General features: G+C 42.5%; 1 protein-coding gene across 1 annotated transcript in view; it reads right to left on the bottom strand.

Annotated features, from left to right (window-relative positions):
• The window catches only part of mmp17a (matrix metallopeptidase 17a), a gene marked incomplete at both ends in the record, with an annotated part of 62,252 nt that extends 41,537 nt beyond the window's left edge, over positions 1-20,715 (bottom strand). Inside the window, one exon of the mRNA XM_079234812.1 lies at positions 20,608-20,715. Coding sequence (XP_079090938.1) covers positions 20,608-20,715 — 108 coding nt within the window. The remainder of the gene's footprint in view (positions 1-20,607) is intronic.
• Positions 20,716-23,043: the final 2,328 nt, after the last annotated feature.

The following is a 23,043-nucleotide window of genomic DNA, read 5'->3' as shown; positions in this document are numbered from 1 at the left end:
TATATATATATATATATATATATATATATATATATATATATATATATATATATATATATATGTAAATAAAAAAAAGCAATATCTCCCGTGTAGGCGGACTGAAACACTATCAACCTTTTACTTTCTGAATTAAATTACAAAGTCTCTGATAATGTGTTTGCTGAAAGAAAATATAGATTGGGTTTGGAGTGTGCTTAGCCACATGAAGCAAACATTACACTGGGGTGCATGTACAGAGCAAGCTCATTGTGAGAGCACACACACACACACACACACTTCCAGTGTCGCGCTCACACACAGAATCTGATATATTGCAGGCATTATCTAATAAAATATAGGTATTAGAGATGATACATACATGCTTGTATGTCCCTTTACAAGCTGACACTAGAGAGCAAATAATCACCAACACTACTGCGAGTATCTGCACCGTCCGTGCCCTCCAGTGAGTACAATGGCAAATTGGGTAATTTTATTTTATATTTGTGTGTGCCCTGGGCCATACTGCATATTCATTGTTGATATGGGGATATGAGACAGGATATCATCTACGATTTTGCTTTAAAAAAACAAAACAGTACTTTGTGTGCTCCATTCTAGTGTGGAAGTTGTAGTTAATGGAATATAATATTTACGTAACAGTGTTTCAGTTGATCTGACAAGCCAGGAGGAATTGAGCCAAGAGAACACATTGGATAAGGAGCCGTTGCTATGGTGGACATTGCTGGCCGGAATAGAACAGTACCATTTTCCTGAGGGGGGCGCCTCAGAAACAGATGCTTTCCTGGGTGGAAAGGGTCAGCCGAGCACTTTCTTGCTTATTTCTTGGCTCTGCCTTCGTGCGGATTCTCAGTCGAGAGCAGTTGGTGGCCCGCGTAGCCTCTTAGCCTTGTGTACAACAGTACATGCGGTAGTTTGACCACGGTGCAAGTGCAGGTCGTGGCGCACACAAGGGCTTCCAGAGAGGTGGAGGGGCCACGCACGGGTGGTAACAGATTGGCGGAGAGAGCTGGAAATGAGCCCACCACATTCACAGCTGTGTTGTTGATTTACAGGGGAAGATGACGAGAAGTCAACTCAAGTGTTTAAGCTCCTTTCAGATCGCCACATTGCCAAGTGGGTCACTTCACAACGCTGAGGCCGGTGTGCCATGAGGAAACTGTAGCGGACATTACACACGGTACAATCGGTACTTCACAGAAGCGGTCCTGTGGCGCAGCAGAGCGGCCTGCTGCTTTACGCAGCATCGAAAATAAAGACGCAACAAACGCCACGCCACTGTATTTTCATTTCCTACAGCAGCAAAAGGAGCCGCCATTCTTTCTCCTTTTCCGACTTATATTTCTCTTCACCAAACGTTGAGTTTAGTCATATAATGCCCTTGGGACAGCACAGAAAATCAAGAGCGACCTGGCACATTCATAAGCCTATATTGAATGAGTAAAATGCACATGACTCAGAGTTAAAACAAACAGAAAGACATTTTGAATAAGCTGGAGAGCCAAAATACGGAGTGCCAAGGTTGGCATCAAAATCACTGTGAACCAATGTTTGGATGTTTCTCTTCCTCTTCATCAAGAAAGTATATTAGGTCGGAAGACCACGATGAACCATATTATGCTATAATCTCAGCCAGGCATGAATAACCCAACAATTTATTTGTCATCTAGCAAGGAAAAACAACGCCATGCTCGCTTTTTGTGTGCCAATTTACAATATGTAGTCTGAACTGAGTGCAATTTAAACACATGCATGTGAATATGCTACGCTAGAGGAAGTAGCGTGGTGTAAAAGGGGACAAGGACTACTGATGGCTGGTGGGAGGATACAACAAACCAGGAGGCCAGTGTTTGTGACTTTACATACTTATCAGGCTGATTATTTTCCCACTGCATTGGGGATGCAACTCACAATTATTTCAAATTACTGATCCATGAATTCAGGTCTCCTAATAATCCAGAGAACGAAAAGCCTCTAAATGAAGTATGAGCAGGGGTGTACAGACTGCAAGATGTCTCTGCTTTACATATTGGAAAGGGTACATGTTGTTCAATCACAACATGACCTCAACCATCAATCGATTATCTGAATGATCACAGCACTGCACAGCCAAGGAGTGACATGTAATGGTATTAATCGGTTGGATTCAAAGCCACTATTCTGCAAGCAGATGGCACGCACCCCCGCCTGCTGAAGCACTCAATCACCTCATTAGACAAGTACTTCCATCTAATGTGCTTATAATGGAACACATGGCTGACTTGTTGCAAGGATACATTCTGCGGGATGTGCTTTCTTTAACGCCCAGTTTCCACTCGCAGCCGAATCCCAACGTTTAATTACACATATCTAACTCTCAGATATAATTCAAATATAATTCAATTTAGTGAACCCTACGTGAAGCAACAAAGTGCGTGTGTGTGTGTGCATCTGAGAGGGTGAGTGCGACAGCGAGGATTAAAAACACGGCTGGTAAGTGAATCATTTAATCCCTGGCTTAGAGACAGCTGGTTCTACGGAGAGTTGAGACCCAACCACCGTCTGCCGACTGAGGGAGAGAAAATGAGAGAGAGATGGATAGTTAAAGAGAAGGAGGAGGGAGAGATTAAAATTGGTACCTCACCCCCTTACATCTTCGACACTAAGTGACCCAGACATGCCTGGTTAATGGAGGCTGCTATTTGTTCAACCCTGTTAAATATGGAGCAGTGAAAGAGGGAAGGATGGAGGCATTGATGGAGTGTTGGTAATGGAGGGAAAGGCAGCGGTGCTGGAGGTAACTGACTGACACCGATGTAATGTAACACGAATAATGACGTGAGCTGTGCACATAGGGCAGGGTGACCTGGTGGTCACCGAGGTTTAAAGAGACACAACGCTACATGTGGACAGGTACAAGTCCTGTTTAACATTTGGCCAGTTATAAACTATGTGTAGTCACATGGGTGGCACGTCACTATTCTATCAGTACCACTTTAAATGGTAAATAGACTCTGCTTACACAGCGTTTCACACCACCTTTTATTTACCCATGCACACACACGTAATCACACACACCGATGGCGGCCGAGCCCGCCATGAAAGACCCTAGCCTCCTCTTGGAGAGCAATTTGGGGCTCAGCATCTTCCTCAAGGACACTTCGACCCGCCGTCTGAACCACAGCCGCCCCCCCGTAACCTTCCGTGAGAGCTTATATCTTCCATTGATATTTCTGATGTCAATGGAACGTCAAGTTGTTCGGGATAAGTTTGCAAAGGTGTGCAGGATGTCAGCATGAGCCATTCCAAGTTGTGACAAATATCAGAAAAGATTGTGAAAGCAACAAAGAAGAAAGAATAAGCTCAGCCAGGCTGCACAGGGTGGTACCATAAACATTACCATTCCAGCTCATGGAACACCATGTATTCCATTAAAAAAGGTACTGATTCCAGGTGGAAATGCCTACCAAATGTGTACTTATAACAACACTTTTATAAACGGCCATAAAGTCCGTCCCACTGCAGGAGAGAGTCATAACACAAGGTTTCCATGAGGAAGTTATTTTAGTTTAGTTTGTTTTTATTGGAAAACCCAAGGTATTTTTGCACTTTTACAATAAACATTTAATTACACAATAAAACTGTATTGTATTTAAAAAAAAAAAAAAAAAAGATTTCCATGAATGCAATTGCTCCTTGACATCATTACATCTGTGTTTGTTTTTTAGACCAAGTAGGAAACAGCCCTTTTTAGCAGAGTATACATTTCTGTGAGGTTATTTAAAAACTACATGAGGCCTATTTGCGTGGGACTAGTATTACCTGGGGACCCTCTCGTCGTTTTTTGAATGATTGCGGAAGTCGTCTGTGATCTTAATCCTGTGGATTATTTGTCACTCCGTAATTTGTCAATTAAAAATTACACCAAAAGTTACATGATATAATTTGATAACATTAGTCGGCCTCTCCGTGATTTGGAATAAAGAATGGTCGAGAGTGCATTGACAATTACGAATAAACATTGACAGGAGGCTCATCTCAGAGGCTCATTTCAATATACCAATATATTTATATAGGCCAGTAGTGACAATAATAATTTTGTTCACCATTAATGTATAACGTATATTAGGTACATACCCTTTGGTTTATGTCTGAGCTGCTGTGTGTGGGTTTATGAATTGTACTCGGTGGAGAGCAACAGCACTAACACTACAAAGGTGTCAGTCTTTCCACCACTGTCAGAGTGTTGAGGACTTCTGAGGAACATTGGACAAAATTATCTACCAAATGGCCTATTTTATATGAGCTCTGGAGGTGAGTCACACAGAGTGCACGCAGTAAAAAATAAGTCAGCCTAGGTTTTAAGATAAACAAACTGATGGCTTTTGGAGCTAATTAGGACATGCCCGCGTAACTGGAGTTTATTTTAACAGGCAGAAGATTCAGCGGCTCCACTCGGGGAAAAAAGAGCCCCCGAACCTTCTTTGAAGTCCTCTCTCTGTGGGAGGTAATGTGGCATGGCACCCAGCCAAAGCCCACAAACACAGGGATTGAATAACGCCTGCCCAGTGTCCCCGCTGTGGTATTCATCCCGTACACCGCAATGAATACGAAATATGCAAAGTCCCACACATGTATATAGGCATACAAATACTAGTAGATTAGACACATGCGGACTTGATTGCATGGCATATCTCCTTAACTGTCACATGAGCAAACCTCGGAATAATCTCGACTTGAAGCGTTTGTCCGAGAGGGGGCAGTTCCATGTGCGACAGTCAAAATAAACCCAGTGACATATGTGTTTATTTTCAATTTCATCTTATTTATAGGTTTATTGGCTCGTGTTGCATTTGTGTGAAGTTATAAGGGACGGTATTTCTGTCGGCCCCCAAGTTCAAACAAGCTGCAGGAATATATACGAGTGTATTTATGGATCTCGTATGCAATTTATAGGCCCGTGGGTTTAGCTATGGTGCCAGAACGTGACAACACACACTGAGCACTGGTGGCAACTGGCCTTAACACAGAGACACACACACGCTATCCACAAAGTCTAACCATGCAGGATTTCCCTGCCCCTTATAGCCCATAAAATCTTTATACAAAATAGAAATGGCTCTGTTGGCAGGGACATGTTGTTTTCAGTTACTGTAAAGAAGTTAAAATAGGAACCAGGAAGTCCAGTTCGGTTCATCAGCAGCCAAGACACGAGACAGTGGAACGGAAGTTGAAATGAGGAGTGATCTATAGGAGTTATCTTTACAATAAACCCCTCCTAAATAAGGTGGCAGCAGGCTGGAGGGAGATGGCCTGAAAGTTCCCTACTTGCTGTTTACTGTGCGTCACTTCCAGTAAATATCACAAAATAAAAAACAAGTGTTTTCTTCCCATCGTTACGGTTATCGTTGAATTATTCTTCGTTGACCTCCCGTAACATTCGTGCACATTTTTGTATTTGTGTCACAATCGAATATTACATTTTATATATGAATCTATTTTTTGTTTTACTATTTAAACATGTATTAAAATTCAAAACCCTACTAACTGTCTCCATCAACTTTACAAGACGTACATAACAGACAATACATTGGCGGAAACCCTGAAACACATTATTCACGGAAACTCTGCTCCAAATAAGAACTGAATCGAAAACGTCAAGAACAGGGTACCTATAAAAGATAAATGTTTTTTAAATGGTTCTTAAACGACCACACATTGTCGCTCTTTCTGGACTGTTAGACGCCGCCTAAAGTGATACATGAAATTGATATTAAAACATCAGACCTTCCCCCTGTATAAAATAGAAATCCATGTTATGGAGGCACTTGGAGCAATCCAGTAACACAAGATAAAGGAAAAATGTCAAAATACGTAAAAATGCAAGGATAAGCTGTACAGATTAATACGAAAAGGGCAAATACAGAAAACATTTGCTGCACCTATTATGTTATTAATGATAGCCTCACTCCTCACTCTCCAATGAAATAAATTACCTTGCTGTGTGGAATGTCAAACTTGGGACTTTTGGTGCGAGAACAGGTTCTCTTGAGGCGGGATTTTAAATTTCTAGATTGTTACACCGCGGCAGCAACAATTTGCTGATCCGCATGGTAAACATTAGACTCAGCACGACGCTGCACAGTATTTGCCTCAAAGTAATCCACCTGGAATTAGCACGTATTTGCTGAACGCATTGAACTGGCAAAAGCTGAAGCAGATTTGCATTTTTAGCTCCATGATCTTGAGGGTTTTCCTTTTTTTCCTTTTTGCTTCAACCCTCTCTCAGGCTGCACTCTGGAGATATTGCCTGAATGCAGCCCAACATTTCGTATGCGTGTATGCTGTCTGGGTTACCTCTTGCATGCTAGTGTGGCCCGACAACAACACGAAACACCTCCTCACCTGTCAAACTAACTTTTCATCCCTACAAGGCTTCAAACCCGCAGAAGACGTTTCAGCATGAAAAAAAAAAAACCCTCTCCCCCTAAAAAAGTCAAAGAAAAACTAGCCTTTTCCTTAGAAACCCCCCACAGCTGCGAAAAACACACACTACTTGGTGACGGGCAGTTTTTGTGACACCACTGAAGTATTATCCGACAAAAGAGGGAGTACCAGAACAAAAGAAAAGGTAGGGTGTGCGTGTGCGTGTGCGTGTGTGTGGTACCTGCAGAAAGACATGAGCTGTCTGGATATGTGCAGTTTCATTAGGAAGTGAAGCCAAGAGGAGCTGTACTGGACCTTTAGCAATAAAGCTGCTGCAAAGAAACGACAGCCGTGCAATGTGGATCAGCTGATTCCGCCACAGCCAGATGCTAAAACCTGCAGTAGTGAGCTCATAGCGCAACAAAGTCAAACTTCAAGGCTGAAGAATGGAAAGTTAAATTGAACAGAATGAGGTCCAGAGGGAGTTTGCTTGCTCTGCTATCTGACACTGCTGTAGCCTGAAAATGGGGTCAAAGTTCAAACTCTGGCAATACTTCTGGCCTGGGAATGAAATGGGGTGCTGTGACATCATCGGATTGACACAGTCAGGTTCTCCATGTGAATGAGCCAATTTATTTCCCGGCCTATCAGTTGCTCTTCAATGCCTTCATTCCCGATGCATCTCTCCCTCCATGCTGGATGCTGGGGAGATAGCGGTGCTTATGTGGGTGTTTTCAACTCACCTCCTGTGGATAAAGCTGTGATGCTATATGGTAATACTACGATGTTTGGGTAGCACATTGCGCCGCCCAGCTGCATAGCTCAGTGTGAAACTTTATACCAGGAGAAATTTAGTCAGCAGTAGGAGATAAATCCAAGTGAGAACATGTTAACCACATGGCAGTTATGGAGGTCTGGGAAAACAGGATTGCAGATCAATATCTGTTCTTATTCACAATGTGTGTAGAGGGTAAAAGTGCACTAACCACATGTACGTGTAAGTAAGAACACAGGAAAGAAAAAGAAAACAAACAGGAACGGTAACACTAACAGAGGTTTAACTCTATGCAGCTCATTTCCAGGTGAACTCCAAGTTCTGGCATTGGTTCAATCAGAAGAATGGGTGTGAATGGGTGCATGGCGTATAGTGTAAAAGCACTTTGAGTGGTCAGAGGACTAGAAAGGTGCAATACAAGTACAAGTCCATTAACCAAACTGAAACATTGTTTTAAAATGTGCCGAGTATGGTTTTTAAAATTTCCGACAGTAACTAAAGTATTCTGCATAGTAAACAAAAGAAAAACTAAGACGAAATACCAGAAAGCACACACACGATTCCTGCAACATGATGAAACTACATCACATACAAATATCATGACACACAGCACTTTCACAACCAATCATCTTGTGGGATCATCGCTGCTGATTCTCTCCACAAGAAGCAAACCAAACATCTGTGAAAGATTTCCAAGCTAGAACAACCACAAAGTACCAAATCAACCCGAGCAAAGAAGACCAAAGCGACTCCAATCAACCCATCAATCAATAACCACATACACATGCAGTATGTATAGAAGAAAAACAACTGTAACTGATCCGTTTCCTATCATCTCCGTATAAAGACAAATCATCTTGACAATTGCACAGTGGATAAAACAAAGTGAAGATGGAGACTGTGTCTGTGTTCACGAGGCAAAGATGGGTAAAGCCAGATAAGGGAGAGAGAAAGGCCTACAGTCCTGAAATATAATGAGTATGTTTTTATCATGCTGACAGAATCTGATAAGACCTCTGGGGAGAGACATATAAGTATTTAACCGAGTTTGTGGAGCCACAGGATTTTTAGTTTACCTCAGCAGTATACTTCAAACAATAGAGCCGCTTTAAGCGAGCCCAGCTATGAAGAGCATCTGGGTTGGTTCTGAATCTGCAAAAAACAAAATGTACCTTCATTCTAATTCTACATGCATTAAAAATGCATTACAAGTTGCAATGCTCTCCAAAACCCCACTTTAATATAAACAATAGCTTCTAGCATACACTGCAACACAAGGCACATAACTTTGAAAGCATTGGGCAATTAGTTGACTGAGGGAAAACAAATCAACTTTTCGTTTGTTTTTCGTAGTTTCTCTTTAAAAAAAAAAAAGCCCAATATTCGTAGGTTCCAGTCTGTCAGATGAAAGTATGTGGAGCCTCTCTTTATCATCATTAAAGATCATTAAAGATTAAATCCCTCGTTCGAAGAAAATAAGTAAGATTTCACCTGAGGCTCTTGAAGTTGCAATGACCATGAATCCTTTTTTTTTTAAAACACATCAAAGTCTGTCTAATTAGATGAAAAATACATTTTGACGATGAAATAACAATTTGAATGTAGCATTAGTTTTAAAATGTGGTTTGATCAGTTAGTTTGATCCAATAGCTACTAACCGCAGCTCCAATTACGTGCCCGTTAAAGCAAGACAGGCCGTCAGCTCTGAGAGTTTGTTTTGCATCTACAAAAATAAAATCGATACAGCCACAGCTTTTGTGTAATGCTCAGATTTACTCCGATAAGTCAGAGAAAGTCATTTGAAAAGACAGTTGGTAGAAGCGCACGGTCTATTTCCGCATCATATGGGAATCTCTAGGTTACATTTCGATTCGCCGTGCTGCAAATAAAATAAAAGCCAACGTGTCCGGGTTGCGAAGAAGGTTGCATGCGTGGGGGAAGTCAGTATATTCACACTCCAACAGTGTGAATATTCAAATAGACAAAACAAATGTGCGCCGCTTTGACACTTGCTCCAGGGTTCTCTGCTTGGCATCAACAACTCCTTCAGCTGCAGGTGGAAATATGGATGTTACTTGTAATACTGAAATATTAGATCTTTGCATGACCCAGTTTGTATACCGTATGGCTCTCATCCAGCTCCTTTTTTTCCACTTCAATTTGTAAAATCCCAAAATGTGTCCTTTTTGGATTGCTGGAAAATCGAAAATGACAGCTCAGACTCAGCCAGAGAAACGTCTGGGAGTTGGTTCTGGAGTTGGCTTTAATTTGAATTCAGTCAAAAACCCATCAGTGTGAGAAACAGGAGCAGTATGAAGATTGTCTGAATAGTTTTGGTCCGACTATTTAAAATGTCGACAAAAAGGAAAAACATTGACGTGTTCATTTATCTGAATAGTTTATATGTAGAGCTCAATCAGACCATATTCATAACAGCTATGCACAGAGGGACGTCGTTTGTCAGTGAGGATAATAAAGGATGAAGTCTTTGGAAGCGCCGTTGAACACTTCTAATTAACTCAAATGAACGCGTCTTCCCCGCGGTATTAAAATACACGGACAGACTGAGGAGGAGTGTCTGCTGACCCGGCATGCCCGCGGAGCTCTTTGAATTCAGATCGAGTCGTTTTCTGCACCGATGCACCAATCAATCAAAATAGAATCACAACAGAAGATACCCGTTTTTCGTTTCCACTCTTGGAAATGTGCAGCTGAGAGCACTCCGATCTGAGGCCGGTCCAAGAACTCGAAGAGGGTCCAATTTAATGTGTAAACGGAAGCACGGCTCAGCCAACTCCTTTCAGATTGTGCCAGCATATACAGCACACTGAGATCATTCCAGTGCTGCTGTATTATCTCAGTGGAATACTACCTTTAATTGATCATTATGGTGGACAGTTATCATACTGTGTACGTTTACTGATCTATGGTATTAACAAAAACAGTGTAAAACCCCATACGGTGATATTTTCTTATTTTACGACTGGTACAACGTTATATAACCGATCAAGATCGAACTGGAATCTATGTTGCCTGTGCGATGTGTTCATGCTTGGGTTACTGTCTACAGGTACCTTCTGTTCTTCAGGCATGATCCTGAACTTTGATGTCATTGACACAACATTTGCGTGGAGTTTACGATACATGGAAAAACCGCCTGATCACTAAATAACTTGTTCTTTTGTGGGGGGATATGTAATTAGTTTAATTGTCACTTAGGGAAAAGGAAACTGAGAAATAACTCTTTTTGTTTCTCTCCCATGGGCTGGAGAGAGAGAAAAAAGCACTGCAAATACCTAATTAGGCAATGAATAATTGCTGAGTTAATGGCCACCTCAAGATACAATCTTGAATGTTACAGTCACTCTCCAAATTAATGGGGCTGGGTATTGTGCGGTGGGACAAAGTGATTCTGCTCTAAGTAGCATGTATGTCAGATTTCTATGACTTGATGCTCATTGCATTCAAGCGTTGATCATAATTCCAATAAACAGAGTATCTGCCAGATAGGTTGCTAGATATGGCCCGTGTCTTTTTAATATCTTTTTGGGGGGTGGCTGAGCAAAACGTGGAGGGGCAGCTCATCACCTAAATGAGAAAAGCTGTTCCACCTTAATAAAAGGTCAGTTGCTTACTCAGGGGCGAACGCCCTTCACTTTAATTCAACATCCAGCAAGCAAAACACGGAAACTTGTCACAGGTTTTTAGGAGTTTAAGCATTTAAGACATTTTAGTTTACAAACATGTCTTAAAAATCCAGTAATAAACCCGGCGGGGAGTCAACGTAGAGCCAGCAGGCTGGCAATACACTGGTGGAAACTCTGAAACACATTACTCACTCGGGTTAGGAACGAAAACTCTGTTCCAAATAAGAACTGAATCAAAAACATCAAGAACAGGGTACCTATAAAAAATAAATGTTTTTTAAATCTCTTCCACTGATTGGTTCTTAAACGACCGCACATTGTCGCTCTCTTTCTGGACTGGAAGATGCCGCCTCGAGCGATACATTGTGGGGGTTTTATTGTTTATGCATAGGAAAAATAATAAAGCCTTGTTCCGACTGCCAGCTCAGATCTGTGTTTTGGCACCTCCAGATTGTATCCGGATTGAAGTCTTACCTTAAAAATGAAATTTTTGCAAATCAGATCCCGAACCAATCCGACCGCTCAAATCAGATTTCGAAGATACGCTGCTCAGAACCCATGCAGCTACGAGCAGAGCACTAACGAGGACGGCAGAGGGGAACAACAGTCCGTGGACAGACAGGCACTTTCAATTTCACTCTGTATTCTGAGGCTTCTCCCTCGTAATGTATACGGGCGTCCCCCCTTGCACCAGACAAACTCAACGACTGCATTGCGACTCGTCAGCCCAAATGTTCGAATAACTCTCGCCAATAACTGGGTGGACAGTCTGTCTTAAAGGTCTGGTTCATGGGGAACAAAAATGTTCAACTTTGGGTGAAACGCTGCACACGCCACTGTCACTTTTTACCCGGCCGTCCAATCACGGTGGAGGAGGGACCGGACAAATAGCCAGATGCCAGTGTGCGAAATACCCGCGGGCAATCGTGGGGGGTGTCACGTCCATTATCCCGTTTCCACCAAAGTTCTCACCAAAGACACCGGATCAGATTTGTCTGAAGTGTCAAGAGTTTTACAACCTGCTGGAAGTCGTACTTATTTGTAAAAAGAAATGTCAAGTATCCATCGGACAAGTCTACCTTCCGCAATGTATCCAATGCAAAGTGCTTGAGCGGCACAGTCTATGGTCAGAACAACGCACAGTTTCACCCATTTTTTATGCCATTTCATCACTAAATTCACTTCTGGGAGGTTTTGAGGCAATGTATTAATTGTGCACATTTCCAATGTCAGCAGTTGTACAAAAATGTATTTGCTCGAATGTTTTCAGGGGTCGATGAGCTCCAAAGCGCCACATCTGGTGGAGCAGTGGACGGATTGCAGCTGCAGCGTTCCTCGCCTGTCATATCCTCACGCTCACAGACCGGCGACAGAGAGAGGCAGGCGGTGGCGAGGGAGGCGGCGAGGGAAAGAGCAGCCTCTGACAGGGCAGAGAGGCACTTAATATGCATCATGTTTTCTAAGTTCTCAGTCTCAAAGGATTGGTGACCCCGACCCTAAACCTTATGAAATGAATTGTCAATATAAATTGCGTAATTGTTATATTAAATAAATTAGTTTGGGGCAGGGGGAATAAGCATGGGACCCGTTGGCCTCCTCAAAGAATCAAAATCACGAACCATGATCTGGAATCAGAATTGTTAAAATCCAAACAATAGCCTATACCATTACTCAGACACCCAGCGCATCACCGTTGTGCCATTTATTTGTCTTTCCGTCTTCTTTCTTTATACATTTAACTTGGATAAAGATACAAATGTGCCTTCATTTTGAGAGCCTACAGTAATGGAATTGATTTCCAAAGTACACATGAAGGGCTCACTCAGCAAGTGTTCATCTTTTCCGTTTTTCAGCACAAACTGTCCTTCACTTTGATATGAAATAAACTCAGCATAAAGTCAGCAGTGTCCATCACTCCATGTGCCATTGGCAGAAAGGAAAATCTGTATGTACTGCATCTTGCTACGGAGAAGCAAGAGCCTTTTTTCATTTTATCCTCGCACGCATACAAACACACATGCAAACTGCATTCACCACAATTCTGCCAGTTTCAGATGGCAAACTTTAGAGGAGCTCTGTTGTTGCTTTGGGGTTTCCTCCAGTTCAGTTCAGTTGGCGGGCTTCTGGATTATTTTAACTTGAACATGCAAGCAGCACAACTCCAGAAACCACCATAATTACAAGGCTCGGTCAGTCCTTTGAATAGCTTCCGCAACCAAGACCTTGATCGGTTGTACGACTAGAAGGGGGCGGCACGGCTCAGTTAAAATAGGACGACCGCATGGAGTTGATTTGGGGTTTTCAACTTGGGGAGCCCGAGAGAGAGAGCCAGCTTGCTTTTTGGCAACAATTACAGTAACTCATGAAACCAGTAAGAGCCAATGGGAGGGGCAATCATATGCAGCTGAGGAAAACAGTGATACCAGCTCAACTGCTCACACAGTCCGGTCCATTACTTCTGTAAACTCACCGACTGACATTTGCCTGTGCCAAACCGCTTTTGTGCACACAAAAGCAGAAATATGCACGCACATCATTGTTGATTTATAAAGTCATGCATATGCATGGGTCCGTGTCATAAATCTCCCTCGTTGGGAGACTGGGGCGGACCTGCGCAAGCCTGATTTCCTCCCTCTCAGTTAGCCATAGATGGATGTACAGGCCCTCAATCGCCTGTCTGCATATAAAATGCCTCTACCTGCTCCCCCACACTCTCCACAACACACAATTTCACACAACTGAACTGGCTCAGTCGTCAATCAGCACCAGAGTAGCAATCCCTATAGCTGCGGCTAGTTGTACCGCCCATAGAGAAGGGCTCTGTTGGTATGGCGAACCTTAAAATGGGCTTTTCCCATATGTGTCATATATCGGTGAAGACAGCGAAACGGTGCGCAGGTGGCATGTGAGGCGCCAGCAGGTGGGTGGTTCATTCAAATGAGGCAGTAAAAAGGAAGTTAAAAAAAAAAAATCAATCTTACAGATAAAACTTATCAAAACCACATCTGTTTCTGGTGCCAGTCAGTCAGTCAGTCAGTCAGTCAGTCAGTCAGTCAGTCAGTCAGTCAGTCAGTCAGTCAATCTGGTGCCAATTAAGTGCTTTTGTAGAGCAAATTATGCAAAAATAACATTTAAATCAAACTTGTTTTCATGTGATTAAAGCAGCAATGTTGTTAAATCAATACACACATCTATAAGGTCATCTGAGTGGTTTGAGCAGTATCTGATAGCCACAGCTGCTTGACAACCTTCTTCTTCACCTCATTAAATCCCTTCAGCCATCTGAAGTCAGCAGGACAGTAATTCGTGATAAATCTGCAGCCTCCGATTGTGCCGCAGTGTCATTACACATGACCGTTCACTTTGATTTAATCACGCTCCTAAATAACCCCATGTCTCTCACAACTGCATGTTCTGCCTGTTTATGCAGCAGACTCTGAATCAATTCTGGGTGTCGTATTTTTCACCTCCAAGGGTGGCATTTTAATCTATTGTTTTTTTCCAGCAGATTGTGGCATAAACTTTGCTGTGTCACAGCAATGAGGATTTGTTGTGGCCCTTTAAGATGCGAGGTACATTTCTGAAACAGCCTCTGATGGATGCCGTCAAGTAATCGCCAACAAAGTATTTTTATATGTATTCATTGCCCTTTTTAGCATATTGTGCTGCTGCACTCCGAGACGCCCACACTGCTCTGCTTTGCTTGCATGTTTAAAATGTGTCATTAATTTATTAATCCATCACACACACACCTGTGAACTATCATTGGATTGTACTGTATTGCTTTGAATGTCAGAACGATATTGATTTATTTTCTAACAGCCTCAAATCAGAGTGCAATGCTTCACAAAGAGAGAATAAACTGACACACATACACACACCGAAATACATTGCTGCACTTGAATTTAAAGAGAGCATGTGGCCCAAATTCTTACAAATCATAGTCAACATAAAGATGGCCTAAATCAAGTTCTGAATTCATTGCGTCAAACTTTAGCTGGGAGTCCACGTCAGTCCCAAGCCATCCATGCTGCGGTGGCAGCCGATGAGCTGTCGGGGCTCTTGAGACCCTTGCGGGATTTGTATCCGAGGAAATACTGAACTCCTGGGTAACGCTGACAGTCTTCTGAGAAACTTCTTGGAGAACTTTTTACGCTTAACAAGGCTGGGGTGACAGATCGGAGAGGAGCAGATTGAGGGACTGGCGTCCCTTTTTTTCCCTGAGAAGCCGAGAATGCGTCGTGTATTACACGCTGAACATTCGCTCTCTGTCAATCTTGGTGGAGAAATATACTCTCTGCAACACTCAAGTCCTCTCCCGCAAGACATTGTTCCTGAAATAATCTCCTCGCCCTCAATTTGAGTCCCGAGATGCATCTCTACAGACAGAAGGTCACACAGCTTGATGAAAGTGGGACAGCGGTGCTAAAAGTATCCTTGTGACCTGGGCTGAGAGCGTAATAACAGATTTACATGCAAACCAGCATCCAGACTGTTTTTTTTTTCTCTGGTGTCTAAATATTCCTGCACACTTCATCACCCACTGAGCTAGCGCTATCAAATCAATCAATCTCCTATAGGTATAACATCCATAAATCAAAGACTAAATAGTTAATGCTCTTGGCTGAAACACCCTCCTCTTCATTCAGCACTCTTCAAATCCCTCCATCCTGCTGACGGTCACTGGATCTCGTTGTATTTTTTAGCCTCCTCCATCCCTGGACCTCTGGCTGTAATCAGCAGCACCATGATGCGCTGGTAGGAGCATAGTGGAAGGAAAGAGACTGAGCGAGTAAAGGGACAGGATGTAATGCGGGAGAAATGTACACGTTAGGTAAAGACGGTACTAATGAGGGTAGCGGTGCTGTTGGCGGCCAGAGAAATGGGCCTTGGAAATGAAATGATTTCTTTATTATACCCTTCAGAACAAAAAGCTGAATTATTAAAATGTACGTTTTCCATCTAGAAATTCCTGAGCCACTGTCGGGTGGAGGATTAATGGTACTTGAGGAGTGGGGATTCAAAACAGCAGAGAGCAAGTGGATATTCTTATGTTCAAAGCTGTGGTTTTATTTTGGTGCCGAATGCTCATGCTCATTGTTATGCTTCTCTTAAGAACACCAATGACCTAATTACTGAACCCACAATGGGTGTTAGTGAGCCGTATCGGCTTTTCAGCAACCTTGCTATTTTTAACCATTCAAAATAACCCAAAAGGATTGTACATTGCATCAGAATTTGATCAGAAAAGCCACTGCAAACTGAGGAGTTTAGGGTTGGATCCTAGTGGGACTACTTTTAAACCCCCAGATATTCCTAAAAACTATTTTTGAAACGTTCTTTGATTGCTTTTTTTACAAGAACTTATCATATGATATTTTGCAGGGAGGCAGAGGGATTGGCGGCGACATGGGAGCAGAAAGAGGGAGGTGCCTGACGCTCCAGGGGAATTGATGCCAGATGGTGTTCTCATTGAAGAAATTAAACTGCAAAATGAGTGAGAAATGAGTGAGAAATGGACTGGCGGGTTGTGGATGCCCCTTCCAGGCGCACACACACTCACACAGTCTGAGGCCTGTGGATCGCTGGTCGTGGTTCTTATATGTATAAAATCCCACTGGTTGCTGGATGTACAGTTATTCAGGTAATTTATCAGCCTCTAATCTGTTCGGCGAACTCTCGCTTATCATAAAAAAAGAGTAGGCCTGAGCGTCCAGGTGAATAGCTCCTTTGGGTGGCTCGGCGGTTCGAATTCAGTGAAGAAAATACTCCTCGCGAGGAACATAACACGATGAGCAGGAAACTTATTACAGTACGTTTTAGCTGTTATGACTCAGGTCCCTCAAGTGCTGAAACGGCAAGTCAGTGCCATGCAGCGATATATCAACCTGGATAGCAGCAATACTGTACAAAACTCTCTGATCTGTGCTGTGGTTCAGCTACTTACAGGAGTCCGTGTGCGGTTGTTATGAAGACGCTACACGAGACGATACATAAGATTCACAGTCTCGACTATATGCCAAGTGATGGAGCGTCGCTGCGATGAAGTGTGATGGGGACTGGACGGGGGCGAAGATTTAAAGAGAGGATTGTTCTGAGGTTAGTTGGTTGTTTTTGACGTTTCAAGTCCTGGGTGAGCGGCAGTTATGATCTCACACACACGCACACGCATGCATATATCCAGAGTAAAGAAAGAATGATGTGTGCAATCATCTGATCACATCTGTACTCTGCAGCCTTTCCAGTGGCGCAGAATGATGATCTCTTTGTGTCCTCTGGCTCCCCGCTGCACCCAAGAGACAAGGAATCCGTCATTGGCCAAGTAATCATCATCGGAGCTGTCCGCACTGATACTTTCTCTCTGTCTTTCCTGATGAACTAGGAGCTGTGGTTAGATTATGTTGTCTAGAGAAATTGCCTCTGTGCCATCGGTGATCAAGCTCTGTCAATCTGTTTTTCCAATGAATAAAGCAGAAAAACTTCATCCGTCACGTAACTGATGGCAGGGTATGTCTAAATATTATTCCCCTTCATCGGGTTTATCTTCTTCCGAACCTTCACACATGCCGTCCCATCTGACAGGGCTTTTGAGCATATGGTACGATAGCTTTTCTTTTGTGCAAAAGTTACCTACAACTATGAACTTTTGCTCTGCGCTGCCCTTCATCTCCAGGGAGGGAGTCACATGCTAAAACAGCCGATCGGAGGACAGCCTTCCCCTGGAGCTGCTACAAAGACATCCTGTTTCTGTGTCTTCTCTCGAGGACAGAAGAAAGAGTCTGTGCTCCAAATATTTCTTGCTCACCCAGAAAAAAAAAATGACCTGCCCTAAATCTGCAGGCACAGTACAAAGATCATTCCACTTGCTCACTCACAAGTGGTGGAGCTGGATTCAAAAACGATAAACTGGAATGGCACTTTCATGTCTTTGTGGTTTCTCGGCGCAGGAAGTTACTACATTAAACCTTTCAGGGTGAACCTTTCAGGGTGAACCTTAAGAGTACGGCGAGTAACTTCTCAGACTGTCTCCCATTTTTCAAAGTGTGTGGACACGTTGAGAAACATGGCGTGGTGCTGGGGAATGCAGGACTTCTTCCACCTAGACAAATGACCAACCGGTCACTAAAGCTGCTCTTCTTCTACAAACACATCATGCTCCTCCAGGTTGTGAGCACTTGGTACTCGGATTGACAATCACTTTAAAAATACAATATGAGATTCTCAAATCCTACGTTTAAAGGCTTTTAGCAGACGGTATGGACTCTTTTTTTTTCAAAGTAATCTTCTGTTCCTGCTAAATTGACATTCACTCTGAGAAATTATTGTTTTCAAAAGGGTGTCCTCAGCAGAAATATGCTGGCAAAAGAGGCTCAACATCCAGGAAATGATGACTTTTATGGCATGAACTCTTGTAACCTCCGCCAAGAGTCATATTTAGTGCCTCTAAGTCCATAGAATAAATGTGTGGACAATTTTAGGCCCGTTTCCATCACTGTACTGGCAGTGTTGCTTTGCATTTACTGGCACGTGAAGCGGCACCGGGCATCCGAGACATTGCAGCAAGAGTAATGGCCCTCAGACTGCAGTACCAATTTGGAATGAGCGCATCACACAGCTCTGTAGAAATGTAGGGAAGCTTCCACCTTGTGTTTGGTTTTCTCTGCCATGGCAAACGGTAGCAAATTAATGCGTTTGTTGTGTCATAGTTCAGCAATTTTTCCAGCAAATAAAGAAATAACGTGTGTGGAAGATGCACAGTACAAAACTTTATACAACGATAAAAACGGTTGTCTTCACCCAGAATGACGTGTCAGCTAAAGTGCATTATTTCATAACTGTACTGTAAAAAAACAACATTTAAAGAGATCAGTGGCCAATAACATGATATCTATCATGACATTTACACCAATAGAGTGTTGGATTCTCCGTGTACACACACACAAGACTTAACAATAATCCTCAAATGAACCCCTCTGATTGCGGCTCTATTAAACAGCTCAGAGTGAAAGGGACGCAAAGTTGTGTGTTTGTGTGTAACCAAAGGACAGAAAGGAAATGGAGGTACGGATACACAAAGGAAGAAAGCATTTTTCCATCGGTAGAAAATTAGTTGATTCTGACTGTTTTTTTCTTTCTATATCAATTCCAAAATGTTGATGAAGCTGGAAAATATGGCTACTTCTCAGAGTGAGGCATGGAATTATGTTGCAACTGGGAAACAAAATGAGACAAGAAGTCCAAGGGTAGGAGGGCTATTCTCCTGATGTAATAGAGGGCTTTGGCTGTTTGGGGCCAGAGCTACACAACAAGGAAGAAGTGTGTACAGGTTGTAATGAAAATCCTGCCAGGTGTGGCCAAACTGACCTTTTGGAAAACCAGAAGAAAATTGATTCAGAGAGAAAAGTGCAACGGACCATGTCCAGATGTCAAGGTTGTTGGCATCCACCGCAGCTATGAGTAAACGTGGGTAATGAAAGCTTAATGGGCATATTGTGGGGTTTGTTTTCCTCTAGAAACAGTATTTTAGATTAATGTAGCTTATGTAGAAACATATGGAGCCTAAATAAATGGAAACTTATTTCAGTATTTTTGTAAAAAAAGAAAAAAAAAAACTTAATCCCCAAGAGTGTGTTTCAGAGAGAAGTCTGGCTGCGGCAACAAACTGATGTTGCCCTGAGGAGTGGAAATTGTAGTAAAATGTAACTTCAGTGGTGAGGAAAACCAAAAAAAAATAATTCATCTTTTTAAATCAAGAAATACAACTTTTTCAAAAGGAATATTAAATAATCTCATATTTTATGTACAGCAGAGCATATCTAGATAAAGGATAAGAAAACACTCAGACACACTCAGACTTAGAGTCCAATTGCAGACCGTGCTCTCTGAACCTCAGTATGCTGTGGGACAGTGATGATGATGATGATGATGATGATGATGATGATGATGATGAATAGACAATGACTACTTTACAGCCGGTGTAGCTTCCCCCATTACTGAAGTAAAACAGGCCTGAATGAAAATATAAAGACGATATATCTAACTCACTGTTAATTAATAGTTGGGGTGATCTGTTATAAGTCATTGGCCTCAAATCAATGGTGGATTAAATTAGCTTGAATCTACTGCTCCACCAGACTCCATTTTTTTTGTTAACACAGCAATTACCTACTCTTGGTTTCAAGTCTTTTCTTCTTAGGCACGACTGAGAAAAGGCCCCGATGAAATAATCTTTAATTTCTCATGGGTCCCTTCTGTCCCGTTGAGCTCCAGTTATCTTAACAGCACCGGATACATGTCAGCGTATCGTGAAAGAGATCGATATCCAACGTCAAGGCTCATCTCCTCACATTCATCCATTCATTAAAGACAATTTGGCGAACGCATTATTTTTTATATATATATATATTGTTATGCAATAGGGGTGATTCCTTTGCAGGTAAATAAAGTTCCTATATACATTTAGATGTTTCATCGCGCAGTGTGTGCGTGTACCGACACTCTTTGCCTCGTGCATTGAGCTGCAGAGCGACGTTAAAATTCTGAGCAAGTATTGGGAGAAGACAGCGCGTGCTCTTTTCTGGTGGTTCGCGAGGAGCCCAAACAGGAGAGGAGGAGGGGGCGCCACACTATGGTGGGTTTGATAGAAAGAAAGAAAACACTCGCACACAAAATGCACTGGCGATAGCAGGTAGAAGAACTTGCCCCACACACACACACACACAGACACACACAGACACACACTTTCCCCACAAGTAGACAGACAAGACAGAGAAAACTTACCACCCCAGTGTCCAGCTGCTCGGTAGTCTGGGACGGAGCTGCTCCGGTCAGAGGTAGAAACCACAATATCTGCACCAACAGCAGCATCTCCGGTGAAATATTCCTCATCCACGAGTGAATAACCACAGAAATCACGGGTGCCCTGTGACAGGCGGGTCCTGCGGGGCTCAAGGCAGCGACCCCGACAGCCGCATCCACGGGGGTGAAACCACACGCCGACGCACCGGGAAATGATGCCCGAGTAAAGTCTTCCTCACTGGAGAGCGCCAACACATCAAACACATTCAAACCCGGCGCCGGCGACACCACGGAGCATGAGAGCGGCGCGTGCCGCGGCGGAACTGCGCGCGCGTAACTTAACGCACAAGTGTGTCGGAAAGCAGGAGGTGAGCAGCGGTTTCTTCTTGTCTGTTATCTCGAGTCCATTGGAGGTAATATATATATTTATATCCCCCTGGAGCAAGAGGCGCGAGCTCCCACTCTCCGTCGTAGCGTCTCGAGCTGCTGGGAAATGAAAGCAGCTGCGTGCGGTTGTGTCGCGCGCAGCGGAGATCGATCTCAAGTCGGCCACAATAACCTTTTACACTTCCGGACGAAATACTCAAAATAAAATCCTGACTGGATGGACTTGAGGAATTGAAAGTGGTAAATGACACGAGCGCACTTTGGGTCCCTTTAATATAAATATATACTCCAGTTAAAAACATGCTTGATGGATGTGATTATTATTAAAGTTGATGTATGCTGAATTGATTTATAGGAATAATGAATCACATTTCAGAGCTGTTGTCGGGTGTTTGTCAAACATTTGTCACAAGTGTGTGGTGCTCTTCACAGTTTCATATCTCTGTACATTATTATTTGGTTCTCAATACAAACAATTTATAAACACAAACCCGGGGCTGTTTAATAACTTGTTATAACATGTGTGTGATGCGTTAAACTACTTTTAACATGTTTTAAACCAAATGATTACATTAATTAAGTAATTCAAATAGATCAATTTAAATGTCGAAAAGGTCTCATGGATTATCAACAGAGAGATTATTATTTTCACATATGTTTTGGTAGACCAGCCAACCCAATCCTGTTAGCTTGTGCTTTTATTTTGAAGTTCAGTCTTCAAACTTCCAGTCCTTACAGTGTGTTACTTTGGGATTTTTTCTTTCTCACTTTATTTACACAGCTGGGAGAGCATTTGAATTCGGCTTGTGGTGCCTCTTTAGTTAATCTCTTTGGCCTTTATTCATGAGTCATCAAAAATATAAGTCTGGCCATGTTGTTGCAGTAGTTGTGTTATGTAATATGATACTGGGAAATAGATACATGAATATACCTCAGTCATTAATAACTGCTTCTATTGCTGACTAATACTATTAGAATCATAACAATAATAATTGTTATTTTGAGTTTCCTCGGTAGTGTTTTGTTCTTTGGCCAGACTATGAGAGATGAAATACAACTTCATGAAAACCCTCATTTAAAATATATGGATTTAGTCCGGAGTACTTGAACAACAAGCAATTACATTTTATTTTCTCAGTTTGAAACTTAAGAGCATCACAGTAGCGTAATGACAAGCAAGATCTTTCAAATTCAATCCCCCAAAATGGCAATTCTCCACCCTCAAGCCACACTCCGAAATCCTTATTAGTGCTGACCTGTCGACGACCCTGCACCACTGCACTCAGACCTCAGGGTGCATGTAAAAAAGGACATTTCCCACTTTGAATTTCAAACAGTGAAACACAATTGCACAGTTGAGAGTCGCCGTTGACCGCCTCCACAACATCAAGGTGAATTATCCATTTAAAGCTTGAATCATAATGCAGATGCACGCACACGCCTCGATGCCCGGCCCCTTGCAGACAGCCACATGCAATCATCTTAACTATTCCGTGTCTACTTTGACTGACAGTCTCCTTAACCTGCAGTGCACTGCCTCTAATGATTCACAGCTCTTCCGTTATTGTACCGCTGCCTCATGTTTCGACTGCAAAGAAATGCATAATGAGTGCACGGACACAAACGCCCACATACACAAAGTAAGCTTATCCAGTTCATTTAAACCTGGAACTATTGAGTTTTCAATTTGAAATAGAATTCAATGTAATAATTAATGGTTATATCCTTGTTTCCCACCGGTAGGTCTATACATGCTGGGAAGCACCAAGTAATGCATTGACACCCAATTAAATCCATATATCAGTAGATATAGCTCTCTTCTTGATGCGAAGAAAGGGCACTTGCCTCTGAAATGCAGAGATGTTGCAACCCTCATTACACTTCCATATTCATCATATTGTCGAAAAAACATAACAGAAAAGCAACTGCAGAGATATTCTCAATGAAAACATTGCAATGAGGAAAACATAGTCAGTTAACGCACAATACAACCTCATCAGCCCACTCGTTGCTTCCCACGAGGAGAGATTA

This window comes from Taurulus bubalis, assembly GCF_910589615.1.
Source record: "Taurulus bubalis genome assembly, chromosome: 19".
Classification (NCBI taxonomy): Eukaryota; Metazoa; Chordata; class Actinopteri; order Perciformes; family Cottidae; genus Taurulus; species Taurulus bubalis.
The sequence above is the reverse complement of the archived record's forward strand: the minus strand, read 5'-3'. Positions and strand labels throughout refer to the sequence as shown.